The sequence below is a fragment of the Oncorhynchus mykiss genome, chromosome 4 (genome assembly GCF_013265735.2).
Source record: "Oncorhynchus mykiss isolate Arlee chromosome 4, USDA_OmykA_1.1, whole genome shotgun sequence".
NCBI lineage: Eukaryota > Metazoa > Chordata > Actinopteri > Salmoniformes > Salmonidae > Oncorhynchus > Oncorhynchus mykiss.
In genome coordinates this window covers 19,421,099-19,437,377 of record NC_048568.1, presented here as the reverse complement: position 1 = coordinate 19,437,377, position 16,279 = coordinate 19,421,099, and the positions used below count along the sequence as shown (strand labels likewise).

Here is a 16,279-nt window from a genome sequence, read left to right as displayed (position 1 = left end):
GCCCTCCCAGACATCTGGTCTGAGTTATACGGATGCTGCTGCACTGTAGCCATTATCATGCTAAGCAGTCTATCTTCAGAAACAGACATCTGCAATTAGCCACCTCTATTACCGGCTTGGAGGATGCTGTTGTGATTCTTATAAAGTGGCAGGGCATGACATCTCCGCCAGACTGAAAAGGCCTTGAAAGACAGCAGTGTGCTTAAGAGGGAATTCATCCACCGCACGGGTGGACGGACAAATAGCGGACCCTAACGAATCATTACTGTCCTCCTAATGTGGGGAGGACGCCCCACATCTCTCCCCATGTCTTCACTGTAGTCCTCTCTCCTCTAGGATCTCCCCTATTCTCCCCTGTTCTCTTTCCTCTCTTCTCAGTCTCCTCTCACCGGCCACTAGTGTCCTCTGGGAATAATGAGCTTGGCCAGTTAAGACAGAGGAGCTGATGTGAGCTGCCTTCCCATGGCTCAGTGGTCATTGCCATGTGCCCTTGTGCTTGTATCGCCTCATTTAGGTTCGAACCCCACCCCCTTCTATCTACTGCATCGTCTCCTCAATGGCTTTGTCTCGTGAAATGATCCTTCTTACGAGCAAAGAAATATCATTACCCGTTAATCCACCTGTGTTTGACATGAATACGGCCACCAGTCATGTCAGAAAAAATGAATAGGATCCTTGGTTGTTTAATAAGATAATGCTGTTTTTTGACATTATTGCATGATTCCTGTTTCCAGAGGTCATTTGTTGAATGTCTGTTCTTTATTTATTTAACTAGGCAAGTCAGTTAAGAACAAATTCTTATTTTCAATGACGGCCTAGGAACAGTGGGTTAACTGTTCAGGAGCAGAACGACAGATTTGTACCTTGTCAGCTCGGGGGTATGAACTACCCTGCCGCCCCAATTAGGAAGAGACATTGAGAAGGCATGTTAGGTGCAATAAAATTGCTCAGGGAGACAAGTCTGGTAAATATAATGAATCCACAGGACCTTGAGCAGATTCTCTTCGCCAGGTGTAAAAGACACAAACAAGCGCACCATAAAAGAAAAGCCTAGTAGAATTCCCGTCAGTACGGCTCCCTCAGGCTAGCTGTATCTCCCCTGAGTTTCACCTGAGGACTACACGATTCTGTCGTTCTGCTTAATAAGATAAAATATAATTTGTAAAACAGAGAGCCAAGTCCTTGCCACAACCTCCAGCAGGTCCTTCCTGAAGGTGGATTAAGTTTCTGGAGTATTGATGAAAAAAGCCATAAGCCAGGGAACATTGTAGGCTGTGTTATTGTCTTGAAGGCCAACAATTACCCTGGCGCTGCCGCATTGCATGGAAATCAGATTTAATCACTCAGCATCAGCAGGCAGTGATTCATGGGCCTTCAGTCACAATGTCGGCTGCCTTTTGTTACCCAGCAGGCTGTAGGGACATGAAGGCTTCACCCAGAACCCCCCCCCCGCCCCAGTGTGTGGGTATGTGCGTGTGTGTGTGTGTGTGTGTGTGTGTGTGTGTGTGTGTGTGTGTGTGTGTGTGTGTGTATTTGCGAGTGCGTGTTGAGGATTTTTCATTAGGCTCCATTCAAACTGTCATCAGGGGAGAAACTAGCAACCTGCTAGCTTGTTAATCACCAGCATCATCCAGGCTGGTGGGAGTATAGACCTCTGGTTCCCATCAGCCCAAATGGCTGGAGCTGGAGAATCTGGCACATCAGCAAAACAAAACAGAAAATAATAACAGGAAATATGGAAGAGGCTCCAGTTTATGGGTGATTTCAATCTGCTGCCGCTGCACAAAAGAGGGTTTTATTAAACTAGAATTGATACGCCCTCCAGATTCTGCACCAGCAAATTCAGAGGTGTGTGTGCATCGTCTGCGTACCCTGTTTGTCTCTATGGTTGTTGTCGTTATGTTGAAGAGTTATTATGAGGATGGGGACTTGCCAAAATGCTGCCATCAATTGTTATGTTTATGACAGTGTAAACCTCATTTCATGTCAAGCAAAAAAGCTGAACATCAGCTTACAGCACAAATTCCACAGTTGGACGCTGCTGTTCTTGCAGTTTCTAAAGTGAACTCTACCCCAGCAAGTTGTTTACAGTGGGGTTTGTGTGATGAGTGGATTTTCTTTTGTTTCAGATCTCAGAGGCAGAATGGGACGACCTCCTGGAAGAGTTTGAAGAGAAGAACTACCTCAACGCCAGGCGTTGGAAACCAGGCCAGGACCCGTACAAACTGTATGCCTTCAACCAGAGAGAGAGTGAGAGGATACCCAGCAACAGAGTTCTCAGAGACACACGCCATTACAGGTAACCTACACAGCACAGCACGCGTACACAGCCCATTAATGTGTGTGTACCTTCATGCACACTCGTATGTGTGTTTAAGTGTGTGAGAAGGCATTTTGTAATTTCCATCTTAATGGCGCTTATTATGCCAGATCACCCTGTCTTTCAAACAGGGCTGCATGGGTCTGCTTCTGTGTGAGCTAACGATGGCTTGTTTTCACACATCGGATATGGTTTCTAGAAGATGAGAGGGAGTTGATCTGTGTAGCAGCAGCTACAAGCTGCATAGACATAGATAATTGCCACATGTGCTGCAGTTTGTGTGAAAACACCCCACTTCATTGGTGGGTGGGTGCTTACATTTGTCCTATTTCACACATGTACAAGTGTGTATTATGTGTGAATTGGAAATGAGTTTTCAGCATATCCCACTCCCCCTGAGACATCCTCGGAGAGTAGGGTCACGGCCAGGGATCAGCCATTATTGACGCCGACCCTGGAGCAATTAGGGTTAAGTGCCTTGCTTAAGAGCACATAGACAAATTTTTCACTTAGTCGGCTTGGGGATTCAAACTAGCGACCTTTCAGTTACTGGCCCAATGCTCTTAATCGCTAGGCTACCTGCCACCCCCATTACATTTGCTTTTATTCGCAGACTCCCAATTAGACTAAGACCATTAGTCTTACAGTGGATATCATTCAATTCCTCTCACTGCACGACTGATGTTTCAAATACCATGAAGCAACAAACCCTGCATGAATCCCTCAAAGACTGATTCCCCCGGAAATAAGAAGAACACAGGGGATGCTACTATAATAGTGGAACACATACAGATGCGGCAAATATCAAACAGCAAATATCAAACACCGTGTTTGCAAATATCATAGGATGATTTTTGACCATAGAAACACAGACTTGGCAACTTCCACACTCAATTGTTGACTGGTGTGATGTTTTCATGAACGAAAGCAGTTGAGCATCATGCTGACAGAGCCTACACTCTCGAAATGTTTAACTAACATACAAAAACCCTTAGGAGGCGAGACAATCGTGTTATTTTACACAGACTAATCTGCTGGCATGAAATGCTCTACTTCAACTTCATTTGACAGTGATGGTAAGCTTCTTTTTCATTCTGTTTTCAGGACTATTTAGCTGCTTGCTTTTAACTGAAAATTCCACCCCAAAACTATCTTATGGGGATGATTTCTGTATTTTGACAGTTCATTCAAGGGTTTTTCTTTATTTATTTTTTTACTATTTTATACATTGTAGAATAATAGTGAAGATATCAAAACTCTGAAATAACACATATGGAAGCACGTAGTAACCAAAATAAGTGTTAAACAAATCAAAATATATTTGAGATTTGAGATTCTTCAAAGTAGCCACCCTTTGCACTTGATGACAGCTTTGCACACTCTTGGAAATCTTGATTGCTGACAATTAAATCATTTGGGGACAATGTCAGCAATGCTCCCTGCCTAGTAGACAGTTAAGGACACTGATGCGCCTCTCAGCCATACCCATCTCTCACAGCCATGCTGGAATGAAGGGTGAGAATTGAACGACCTATATTGATTTTCACTTTTAGTGGTGTGTTTGTCTCCAGCCCTCAGGAACCACCTGCTTGTTAGCTTCAGCAGGAAAACCTGTTTATGTAATTAATGTGATCTGCTCAGACCAAACAAAGGAGAAAGAGAGATGTGTGTCTTTATCATACACTGATTGCCTTGCATGTCGTTTTAATTTTGTTTGAGCTAATTGTCCTGTACTGTAGTTACCTAGTTGGGTATGTGGATGATCTTCACAAATCTTTATCATGCATTTTTACTGGTGGAGAACGATTTGCTGCAATGTTGATGAACATGGGGCAATTACTAATTTATGACATTTCTCTAAGTTGCTTACAGCTATGAGCTCTTTTCAAATGAACAACTGCACACCCCAATCTGGGTCAGTCTACCAGCTTTGTTTGATTGTCCAGATTACTGTAAATCCATGAAAGTTTAAACATTGAAACTGCATTTGGGGAAAGTGGGATAAGTTGAGTCATTGTTTACATTCAGCATTACTCCGTCAAGGGAAATATAGTATTCAACTCTAACAAAGATATCTACATATATTTCAGGATGTTGTGTATCCCTGGACATAATCAGAATTTTGTGTCTTTTACTTTAGGTATTGTAGGTTTTATGAAAATACAATAGCTTTGGTAATTAAAAATATATTTCACAGCGGTTTAGATGGTACAATGATTATCTACAGTATGCATTGCTTGTTTTGTTACATAAACTGATATTAGGCAAACTATTAGAATTTTTGCAACCAGGAAATGGCAGAGCGATTTCTGCATATTGCACCTTTAAGCATCTTTTAACACAGACTTAACACCTTACAAACACTTTGTACTTTTTCAACACTTAAAAAAAATATATATATTTTTTAACCCTTTTTCTCCCCAATTTCGTAGTATCCAATTGTTTTAGTAGCTACTATCTTGTCTCTTCGCTACAACTCCCGTATGGGCTCGGGAGAGACGAAGGTTGGAGGTCATGCGTCCTCCGATACACAACCCAACTAAGCCGCACTGCTTCTTAACACAGCGTGCATCCAACCCGGAAGCCAGCCGCACCAATGTGTCGGAAGAAACACCGTGCACCTGGCAATCTTGGTTGCCCGCCACAGGAGTCGCTGGTGCGCGATGAGACAAGGATATCCCTACCAGCCAAGCCCTCCCTAACCCGGATGACGCTAGGCCAATTGTGCGTCGCCCCACGGACCTCCCGGTCGCGGCCGGTTACGACAGAGCCTGGGCGCGAACCCAGAGTCTCTGGTGGCACAGCTGGCACTGCAGTATTTTTTCAACACTTTTGACATAGGCCAGGCCCTGCTGTTACCTCATATACCAGCAATAATGCCTTGCATTACGCCTGAGAAGAAAACACTTCAACTTGCTCAATTGGGCTCAAATTTGCTCAACTTGCTCAATTGGGCTCAAATTTGCTCAACTTGCTCAATTGGGCTCAAATTTGCTCAACTTGCTCAATTGGGCTCAAATTTGCTCAACTTGCTCAATTGGGCTCAAATTTGCTCAACTTGCTCAATTGGGCTCAAATTTGCTCAACTTGCTCAATTGGGCTCAAATTTGCTCAACTTGCTCAATTGGGCTCAAATTTGCTCAACTTGCCATTGACTATTGATTCGACTTACCCCATGGCCATTGGTTCAACTTACCCAAGGCAAACATTTGGACTATATTAGTTACAAGGATGCAAGGATGCACTTTCATGCTATGTGTTTAAGACCTTATAGAGATCCCAACTGATGTATAGAACAACCTTAAAAGTATCTACTTTGGTTTAGATAAAGTCAAGCATCATGAAACTTCTAACACAATAAATTAATTTGACTTGGTGAAAATCAGTTTTTTGGACCTAACCTGCTTCCCAATTTTTCCATGTGTTTTCTTCCATCACAGACTATGAAATGATGACCTCTTCCAAAATATTTGATCAAATGAATCATTTTGTGTATGGTTTCCTTTAAACAAGGGTGGCTCAACTTACCCCTTTGGCTCAACTAACCAGATAGTATCTTTTGGATACAAATGGAGAGTTTTCCGCAGATTCGGTTATTTGCATTTTGTGACCTATAAACATGTACTTTGAGCACAAATCGAACTGCTTATGGTTAGCCAAGATCCAGTTGGAAGAGCCAAATTGAGAGTTAAAGTTCGCCTTTGCCCCAGGTATTGCACTCAAGCTTTTTGGATGGTTGGTTGTTGCTGATGAGGCTAGGATAGAAAGCCGTTCCTTCTTGTCTCATTGATCGGGTCCGTCACACGGAGCCTCAGGCTTTTCCACACATTGACCTGGCTTCTACCTGTCTGTCAACCATTGTATCGCTCTATCGCTTACAAGACAACCACTTGTCTCACTCCCTCTTTCATCTTTCAGGTCTCCCTGCGGAGAGATAGGACATGTGTGGGAATGTGTGTGTGTGTGTGTGTGTGTGTGTGTGTGTGTGTGTGTGTGTGTGTGTGTGTGTGTGTGTGTGTGTGTGAGAGAGAGAGAGAGAGAGAGAGACTGAGTGTGAAAGGTAGAAATGAGTCAGTTATTGATTGCTCCTCTGTATTTGGCTAACACCAGATCTATGGTCAGCCAGTCACCAGGACATGTCCTCCTGTATTTGGCTAACACCAGATCTACGGTCAGCCAGTCACCAGGACATGTCCTCCTGTATTTGGCTAACACCAGATCTACACAAGCAGCCTCGACCCCCTCTGGGACACACACCAGTCCAGTTGAATAAACGGTGCCTGGCATCCAGCCTTGTTTAGGAATTCATATTTACTCAAAACCTGAAACCTCAACTGCATTTTGCCGTTTCAGCAGGTCTGAAAATATATCCTCACACTGTCTGCCAAGTCTCTATTCACTGTAATATTTATGTTGAATTGGTGCCAGTGAATATTCACAACCGTCACTCCTCCCTGCTTCTGCAGACAGACAGACAGACAGACAGACAGACAGACAGACAGACAGACAGACAGACAGACAGACAGACGCTAAACCCATTCTATTATGTTATGAGCTGCCAGCCTACAGCCCAGAGTGACCTTCCTAGAGCAAAGCCTTTCATAACGGAAACATTCACTCACTGTCGTGGGGCTCACCAGTCGCCACACCTAGCGCTTTTCTCCACCTAGAAGCTAGGCTGCTTTGAATGTGAGGAACATGTTGCTGTGGCATTTCGTATGTGGTGGTTTAGGAAGGCAGCTGTGCTTAGGGAGAATGTTTGCGCTCCATATTTCCCCACAGACTCCCCTCCGCCTCTCAGTCGGCCATCGATCTCCATTGAAGCACAGTGCTTTAGTAATTACACAGAAAACACAGCACAGAAAATGAGTTAATTGCACTCTGGTACCACCTGGGTTGTTGTTGTCGTAGCTGGATCTAAATGTGTTTTGAAAATATACCAGGCTTTACTGACTCACTTATGGCCTGTTTATACCTGAAAAGCTCTATGTCGATCAAAGAAATGACCACGATCTATACGATATTGATAACTCCTGTCCTCCACCCTCCTCTTTTTGTGTGTAGAGCCTGCAATCCACTGTACCTGAATCAAACATGAATCATTCAACTCCTGTCTGTGTCCTAGTACAACAATGTTGCAGCTCTCACAGCTCCACAGGCTTGATTATAAAGCCAAGGAAGGCTATTGAACAGGGTGAGTTCTTTTATAGGAGGGGTCATTTTTCATCTTTGATTAAAAAAGGGGTTGTATTGAAATTGGGATTGCTGAAGCGCACACCTCACACGAGGTTCATTTCACAACACATTCTCGCTCATATTACTGTAGAGAACTTTCACCGCCTCTTTTAACCTAACGTTTCAGATGAATGGCTAAAATTTGATCAAAGTTTCTCACTCAAATTGTATTTACTTTTTGCACTCAGTTTATTCAAGTGTTACCTGAATTTTAAAAAGCTTAATCTTGAGAAAAGTTTGGCAAAAAATGCAGTCAATTTAAACTGAAGTGTTTGCTGAAATGGTCTAATATGCTCATTCATGTATTTGACACTGGGCATATTCATTTATACAATAATTATTATTCAATATGTCCTCACCCGGGATTTGAACTCACTACCTCTTGGGTCATTGCATTCCAACCTTCCTGCTATGCCACTATGTCTGTGTCAACTATCACTTAATTTCACCATTCTGTCTTCATTGATTTGATTTATTATTTAAGCAACTTTCGTTTTTTCTGTATAGTTGTCTCTTATTGGTGGGGTATATTACTCTGTTTTAATTAATATTACTCCTTAATCCCTATGATAAATAACATTTTGTGTGTACTTTTAACGTACGCGCAAAGTGTAGCAATACAAGGGCCAAATATGTAAATTAAAATGTTGTATGTTAAAGGCACTGTGTGTGTGTAATCAGTTTCACAGCCTTTTTTTAGGTAACATGTCCAAATACTCATTTCTAATTGAATGAACCTATTAGGCAATTTGAGCAAACACATAATTTCAAGTTGACAACATTTTCCATACGTTTTCTTATGTTTGGACCAACAAAAATGTTTAACACTTTGACTGAAATGTGAGAAAAAAAGGCTGTGGAACCAGTTACTTAATGATATTTAGTTGAAACAACATGTTTCAGTGTTTGTCAGATAACAGTACGCAACATCAGGAGACGGTTGAGTGAAAGAGTTTGAAATGTGCTGACAGGAGCCATCATCTGTCAATATTTAACGATGACACAATGCTGGCTACAGAATCTCTACCTCCTCTGTCGCACTAGTACAAACAACTCTACGATTCCTTAACTTGAGCAAGTTTAACCAGAGCCTGTGATCATGTCGCTGGGTCTGCGTTATAGGCAGAGAGAGAGAGAGAGAGAGAGAGAGAGAGAGAGAGAGAGAGAGAGAGAGAGAGAGAGAGAGAGAGAGAGAAAAAAAACAAAGGGAGAGAGAGAGGCAAAGAGAGAGAAAACCTGAGCCTACTGTAGGCCTTCACTATGGTGAATCCCTAAAACAATACAGAAATACACTACGGAAAAAGAAGGAACAGCATGTCAGAAACCAGCTCAATGTGATTGAAGAACCCATAGACTACAATCACTTCTGGTAAAATTGGAAAACACTTGTAACGGTTTTCTTCCTCTTCTGAGGAAGGATCGGACCAATATGCAGCGTGGTAAGTGTTCGGCATTTTATTAAACTGAACACTACAATACAAAGTAAACAAAAAGAACAACCGAAACAGTTCCGTCTGGTAACTAATACAAAGACAGAAAACAACTACCCACAACCCATAGTGGGAAAACAGCTGCCTAAGTATGGTTCTCAATCAAAGACAACGATCGACAGCTGCCTCTGATTGGGAACCATACCAGGCCAGAACCAGAAATACAAAACAAAGAACAAAAACATAGAATGCCCACCTCAACTCACGCCCTGACCAAACTAAAATAGAGACATAAAAAAGGAACTAAGGTCAGGATGTGACAACACTAAACAAACAACAACACAAAGAGTTATCTATTCAATACGGAGATGTATGGTGAACCACTTCTCCAATCTTTTTGGCCCTATAACAAAGAACAAACAGCAAAAACATATACAGTACCAGTCAAAAGTTTGGACACACCTACTCATTCAAGGGTTTTTTTTTGTTTTTACTGTTTTCTACATTGTAGAATAATAGTGAAGACATCAAAACTATGAAATAACACAAATGGAATCATGTAGTTACCAAAAACGTATTAAGCAAATCAAATATATTTGAGATTTGAGATTCTTCAAAGTAGCCACTCTTTGTCTTGATGACAGCTTTGCACACTCTTGGCATTCTTTCAACCAGCTTCATGAGGAATGCTTTTCCAACAGTCTTGAAGGAGTTCCCACATATGCTGAGCAGTTGTTGGCTGCTTTTCCTTCCCTCTGCGGTCCAACTCATCCCAAACCATCTGAATTGGGTTGAGGTCGGGTGATTGTGGAGGCCAGGTCATCTGATGTAGCACTCCATCACTCTCCTTGGTCAAACAGCCTTTACACAGCCTGGAGGTGTGTTTTGGGTCATTGTCCTGTTGAAAAACAAATGATCGTCCCACTAAGCCAGGCCTGGGCAATTATTTTCCATGGAGGGTCACATTAGAATATATTTTTGCCATTGTGGGCCAGAATCATATTACAGGATTATACATCATGTGTATGACAGTGTTGACAGATATATCTACTGTAAATCACGTCCAGATATGCTACTTATTTTACTTTTGTAACATGCACAGAAATAAACCACATCCATGTTCTCCTTTTGGTAGGTGTTTTCATTATTAAACATGCATTGAACTACATGGAGGGAAAAGTACACTGTGCATTCAGCACCACGGACAGAACTCTTGTTAACGGATGTTTAAAAAAAAAGAGGGAGAGCTCAACATTACTCAACATTAAACTACTCAATCAGTGTGAGGAGTGAAGTCTCTGATGGGCATTGACTAGAGCAGTGAAGTCAGGTACAGTTTCTGACGTCGCTATGCGCAGGATTGCTGAGAGGTGAGAGTCAGTAAGAGATGATCTGTGCCTTGACTTGTTATATTTCATCACTGAAAACGTTTTTTCACATGCAGTCCATGCAACTTGTGATTTTACTCCTGAACCTATTTAGGCTTACCATAACCTGTTTTTCATTTTTAATTCCTTTGTAAACAATTTTAGATATACAGTAGATATAGGTTTCAAAAATATGTCAATATGCCCTTGAGCAAGGCACTTAAAGGAACAACTGGGGTTAAGTCTCTCTGGATAAGTATGTGTCTGTTGACCCAAACAGTACAAATATCTTCTGAGCATGACTCCTAATCTTTGGAAAGTTTTGTTCATCGAGTGATGCATAGAAGCTCGTCAGTGACATTGTTTTGAATAGTTCTCCAATCACTGCATCAGACTGAAGATCGATAAGCTCAAGTTGCAGGTCAGTCGGAGCGTTACCCACATTGAAGGTGAAAGGAGAGGAAACCAACAGCATGTAATTTTCCAACACTTTGAAATCCTCAAAGCGAAGAGAAAGCTCACCGTTCAAAGCATGCAGCAGCAGCGATGTATACTTCTCTCGCTGGTCATCTCATATGGAACAGACTAGTAGTGTCGCAAGGTGGGTGAGATTGTTGGGTTCTACTTGGCAGGTCAGGAGGAGTCATTTTCCCTTGAAAGCTTTGACAAGACTGTACGTCTGATGTGCAAAAAGGCCTTTCCCTTGTAGTTTGGAATTCAGTTCATTCGTGAAGGCCATGATGTCCTCTGTGAAGGCAAAATCAGCCAACCATTCTTTATCTTGCAGTTGAGGGAAATCCATGTCTTCCTTTTATTTGCAAAAACTCAGCAATGGCCGACTTCAGGTCCCACACCCTTTTAAGCACATTCCCCAAACTCAGCCATCTCACGTCTGTGTGGTAGGGGAGATCTGCATGTCCCAACTTTGTCTCTTCCGACAGTGAGACAAACTTCATGTGGTTTAAAGATTTTGCTCTTATCACTTTACCACTTTAGTGACTGTATCCACAACATTTTCAGAACACATGTACAGAGCACCTCCTGATGGATAATGCAATGCAGGAAAAAAAAATCTGATCTCGGTTCAGCTCAGTTACTTGATCTTGTATCCTTTTCAAAAGGCCAACGCTTTTTCCTGTCAAGTTTGGCTACCCATCAGTGGTTTACACTGGATAACTTTTCAAAACTATGTCCCAGCTTTGCCACACACATATTAACCTCCTCCAATAAATATTTCCTCTGTCATTTCAAAGTTTGAGGTTTTGCCTCGTAAGAATATAAACAATTTTCCAGGGCCATGGAAAAATAGGTGAAATCCTTTATACTGTCAAGGAATGGGAAAAAATGTCAGTCTCTCGATGTGCAAAACTGATAGAGACATACCCCAAGCGACTTACAGCTGTAATCGCAGCAAAAGGTGGCGCTACAAAGTATTAACTTAGGGGGGCTGAATAATTTTGCACGCCCAATTTTTCAGTTTTTGATTTGTTAAAAAAGTTTGAAATATCCAATAAATGTCGTTCCACTTCATGATTGTGTCCCACTTGTTGTTGATTCTTCACAAAAAAATACAGTTTTATATCTTGATGTTTGAAGCCTGAAATGTGGCAAAAGGTCGCAAAGTTCAAGGGGACCGAATACTTTCGCAAGGCACTGTAACTTAGAATCAACTATTAAAGACTATCAGAACCCACTGGATTCTCCAATTACATTGAATGAACTACAGGACAAAATACGATATATGCGTCAACAGCAACCTTGGGAAAATCCTCTGCATTATCATTGACAGCAGACTCGTACATTTCCTCAATGAAAACAATGTACTGAGCAAATGTCAAAATGGCTTTTTACCAAATTACCGTACGACAGACCACGTATTAACCCTGCACACCTTAATTGACAAACAAACAAACCAAAACAAAGACAAAGTCTTCTCGTGCTTTGTTGATTTCAAAAAAGCTTTTGACTCAATTTGGCACGAGGGTCTACTATACAAATTGATGGAAAGTGGTGTTGGGGGAAAAACATACGACATTATAAAATCCCTGTAAACACATTTCTTTCCAAAGGACCGTGGGGTGAGACATGGATGCAGCTTAAGCCCCAACCTCTTCAACATATATTTCAACTAATTGGTGAGGGCACTAGAACAGTCTGCAGCACCCGGCCTCACCCTACTATAATCTGTAGTCTGCTGATGATCTGGTGCTTCTCTCCCCAACCAAGATGGGCTTATGGGGAGGCTGGTATTCTAGAGGTTAGAGTGTTAGGCCAGTAACCGGAAGGTTGCTGGATCAAATCCCAGAGCTGACAAGGTAAAAATATGTTGTTCTGCCCTGAGCAAGGCAGTTAACCCGCTGTTCCCTGGGCGCCGAAGACGTGGATGTCGACTATGGCATCCCTCCGCACCTCTCTGTTTCAGAGTTGTACAACTGAATGCATTGAACTGAAATATGTCTTCCGCATTTAACCCAACCCCTCTGAATCTCAGTAAGACAATAATAATGGTGTTCCAAAAAAATTCCAGTTGCCAGGACCACAACTACAAATGCTGTCTAGACACTGTTGCACTAGCGCACACAAAAAACTATACCTACCTCAGCCTAAACATCAGCACCACACTTAACTTCCACAGAGCTAAGAGACAATGCATCAAAACGAACATGCATCAAAACGAACACAAATTCGACATACCAATTAGAGGCCTCCCGGGTGGCGCAGTGGTTAAGGGCGCTGTACTGCAGCACCAGCTGTGCCACCAGAGACTCTGGGTTCGTGCCCAGGCTCTGTCATAACCGGCCGCGACTGGGAGGTCCGTGGGGCGACGCACAATTGGCCTAGTGTTGTCCGGGTTAGGGAGGGGTTGTCCGGTAGGGATATCTTTGCCTCATTGCGCACCAGCGACTCCTGTGGTGGGCCAGGCACAGTGCGCGCTAACCAGGTGCACTGTGTTTCCTCCGACTCATTGGTGCGGCTGGCTTCTGGGTTGGATGCGTGCGGCTTGGTTCAACCTTCATCTCTCCCGAGCCCGTACGGGAGTTGTAGCTACTAAACAATTGGATACCACGAAAACGGTAACATTTTAAAAATAAATAAAATATTAAAAAAACAGACATACCAATTAGGATCTAGCTAAAAATACTTGAATCAGTTATAGAACCCACCAACCAATAATTCACAAATAGGACAAACACCAAATTGAAACTCTGCATGAAGAATTCCGCAAAAATATCCTCAGTATACAATGTAAAACACCAAATAATGCATGCAAAGCTAAAGTAGGCCCATACTCACTAATGATCAAAATCAAAATTAAATTCTACAACCACCTAAAAGGAAGCGATTCCCAAGCCTTCCATAACAAAGCCATCACCTACAGAGAGATTAACCTGTAAGCAAGCTGGTCCTAGGACTCAAACAGACTCCAAAGAGCCCCAGGACAGCAACACAATTAGATCCAACCAAATCATGAGAAAACAAAAGATGATTACTCGACACACTGGAAAGAATGAACAAAAAGCAGAGCAAACTAGAATGCTATTTGGTCCTAAACAGAGAGTCTACAGTGGCAGAATACCTGACCACTGTGACTGACCCAAACTTAAGGAAAGCTTTGACTATGTTCAGACTCAGTGAGCATAGCCTTGCTATTGAGAAAGGCTGCTGTAGGCAGACCTGGCTCTCAAGAGAAGACAGGCTATGTGCACACTGCTCACAAAATGAGGTGGAAACTGAGCTGCACTTCCAAACCTCCTGCTAAAAGTATGACCATACTAGAGACGCATATTTCCCTCAGATTACACAGATCTACATAAACTCCCATATCTGTTGGGTGAAATACCACAGTGGGTCATCACAGCAGCAAGATGTGTGACATGTTGCCACAAGAAAAGGGCAACCAGTGAAGAACAAACACCATTGTCAATACAACCCATATTTATGTTTTCTTTCCTTTTGAACTTGAACTATTTGCACATCATTACAACACTGCCCTTGACACACACAAAAACATCCTGTGGCGTACTGCATTAGCATCGAAAAGCCCCCACGTTATGCAACTTTTCAGGGAAGTTAGGAACCAAGACACTGTAAAGTCCATGGAGAATAAAAGCAACTCCTCCCAGCTGCCCACTGCACTGAGGCTAGGAAACACTGTCACCACCGATAAATCCACAATAATTGAGAATTTCAATTAGCATTTTTCTACGGCTGGCCATGCTTTCCACCTTTATTTATCTTGCTCCTTTGCACCCCAGTATTTCAACTTGCACACTCATCTTCTGCACATCTATCACTCCAGTGTTTAATTGCTATATTGTAATTATTTTCCCACTATGGCCTATTTGATTGCCTTACCTCCCTTATCCTACCTCATTTGCAAACACTGTATATAGACCTTTTCTATTGTATTATTGACTGTATGTTTGTTTTACTCCATGTGTAACTCTGTGTTGTTGTTTGTGTCACACTGCTTTGCTTTATCTTGGCCAGGTCGCAGTTGTAAACGAGAACTTGTCCTCAACTAGCCTACCTGGTTAAATAAAGGTGAAATAAAAAAGATATATAGACATAATATTTAATTTGAAATGTCTTTATTCTATTGGAGTGTTATGTTTACTGTTCATTTTTTATTGTTTATTTGGCTTTTGTTTATTATCTTCTTCACTTGCTTTGGCAATGTTAACATATGTTTCCCATGCCAATAAAGCCCTTGAATTGAATTGAGAGGGGCCCTTGATTAACGCCAGCAGGGGCCCCTGGCTGCTCTCTCCAGTCCCGTTGGTGTAAAGCAGAAGAAATTGGTCTGTCAGAAGAAGCCTGAGGGGTCTAGTATTATCCTCCAGGACCTGTTCACTGTCCTTGTCCACTTTCCTTTATCTTTCTCTCTTTTTTATTCATTTTTCTTGTCCTGCTGCCTAATGAAATAATTCATGCAAATGGTGTGGACTAATAGAGCAGAGCGGCGGGCAGATGATATAGAAGGAGGAGGCTGATCAGCTAGCCAAGCTTTGGGGCTGGGGGTGTACTGGGTGGTGTGTTCTGCTGCTCTGACAGTCAGTAATGGGCATGTGGATCTCCCCTAGAAGGCCAGGAGCTTAGCAGAGTTACAGCCGGACGCGTTCACAATCACAACCCCTGAGCGAGCCAACACACACACACCACACTAGCACTGCACAAGGAGGGAGGGAGGGAGATCACTGCCGCATGTCCACCCCCTCTTTGTCCATTGTGTGTAGCTCTCTCTCCGTCTGTCTCTCTCACCAGCTTATGTTTTCCTCTGTCTGTCTGTCTGTCTGTCTGTCTGTCTGTCTGTCTGTCTGTCTGTCTGTCTGTCTGTCTGTCTGTCTGTCTGTCTGTCTGTTCACATTTCCATCACTGGACAGTTGTTTTTGTTCTAGACAGCAGCCAGGGTTCCAGACAAATGCAATCAACTTCAGCTTCAACTCTTTGATTTAATTATCCCAAACAACGGAGTCCTCTATTACAAACGTAGAAGTCACCGCCTTATTTTAGCTGCTGAACTAATGACATGTTCACACTGTAACTCCAATGAAATCTTTTCTTCAGTTCTTGTCTTGTACATACACAGAAAGTTTGTAGGATCTGTCTGTGTCAGTCATGTCTGTTTCACCCCATCTCACCTTGATGTTCTATTTCAGCTCACTCCTCCTCGGCCTGTCTTCACTGACAGGTACTAACTCTCTCAGGTGCCTTGGCTACAGAGAGGGGAGGCTCCATGGCTGGATGATTGACATAAAAAAGCACCAGGAACTCCTGAGAAGATCTGGTCTTCCAGACTTGGTTCAAATCAGATGGTTAGCTAGCTGGTTACCTGACCCGTATCACTGGGCTAGTGACAGCTGTATAATCCCGTGTGTGTGGTTGGCGGTGCATATTTTTACACTTGTTAGGGGTCTGTAGGAATG

The 16,279-nt window shown here is 42.5% G+C and overlaps 1 protein-coding gene across 3 annotated transcripts in view; it reads left to right on the top strand.

Moving 5' to 3' along the window:
* LOC110522252 (polypeptide N-acetylgalactosaminyltransferase 14) overlaps positions 1-16,279 on the top strand; it is a 125,224-nt gene that overhangs the window by 15,993 nt on the left and 92,952 nt on the right. For all 3 annotated transcript variants that reach the window (XR_005051482.1, XM_036975826.1, XM_036975825.1), the window contains exon 2: positions 2,130-2,299. Coding sequence is in view for 2 of the 3 variants with exons in the window: in XM_036975826.1 (XP_036831721.1) it covers positions 2,130-2,299 (170 nt within the window). In the remaining variant the exon portion in view is untranslated. The remainder of the gene's footprint in view (positions 1-2,129; positions 2,300-16,279) is intronic.